The 300-nt window shown below is 59.3% G+C and overlaps 1 protein-coding gene across 1 annotated transcript in view; it reads left to right on the top strand.

Moving 5' to 3' along the window:
* Positions 1–300, top strand: part of LOC103809364 (cytochrome b ascorbate-dependent protein 3) — a gene marked incomplete at its 5' end in the record, with an annotated part of 2,107 nt that overhangs the window by 1,104 nt on the left and 703 nt on the right. The window contains one exon of the mRNA XM_009082192.1: positions 1–107. This exon is cut by the window's left edge and continues 4 nt beyond it. Within this exon, the coding sequence (XP_009080440.1) occupies positions 1–107 (107 nt within the window). The remainder of the gene's footprint in view (positions 108–300) is intronic.

Below are 300 nucleotides of genomic sequence, written 5' to 3'. Positions count from 1 at the left end.
CTCCGGGCACTCTATAAGCCAATCCATGTGTTCTTCGGTTCCACCATCCTCATGTTGGCTGTGGCTTCCTCCCTGTCAGGAATCAATGAGAAGCTCTTCTTCAGCCTGTGAGCACTGGGGGGGGACCCTCACAGGGATTGGGGGGCTTGGGGGGCTCATTGCAGGGATGGGGGGACCCCTCACAGGAATGGGGGAGCTTAGAAAGAGACCTGTCTGGGATAGGGGAGACCCCTCACAGGGATAGGGAGCTTGAGGAGAGCCCTCACATAGATGGGGGGCTCCTTGCAGGAATGGGGGGGC

Source organism: Acanthisitta chloris, unplaced genomic scaffold, assembly GCF_000695815.1.
Source record: "Acanthisitta chloris isolate BGI_N310 unplaced genomic scaffold, ASM69581v1 scaffold30339, whole genome shotgun sequence".
Lineage (NCBI taxonomy): Eukaryota > Metazoa > Chordata > Aves > Passeriformes > Acanthisittidae > Acanthisitta > Acanthisitta chloris.
Note: the sequence above shows the minus strand (reverse complement) of the source record. Positions and strands in the feature narration are given on the sequence as shown.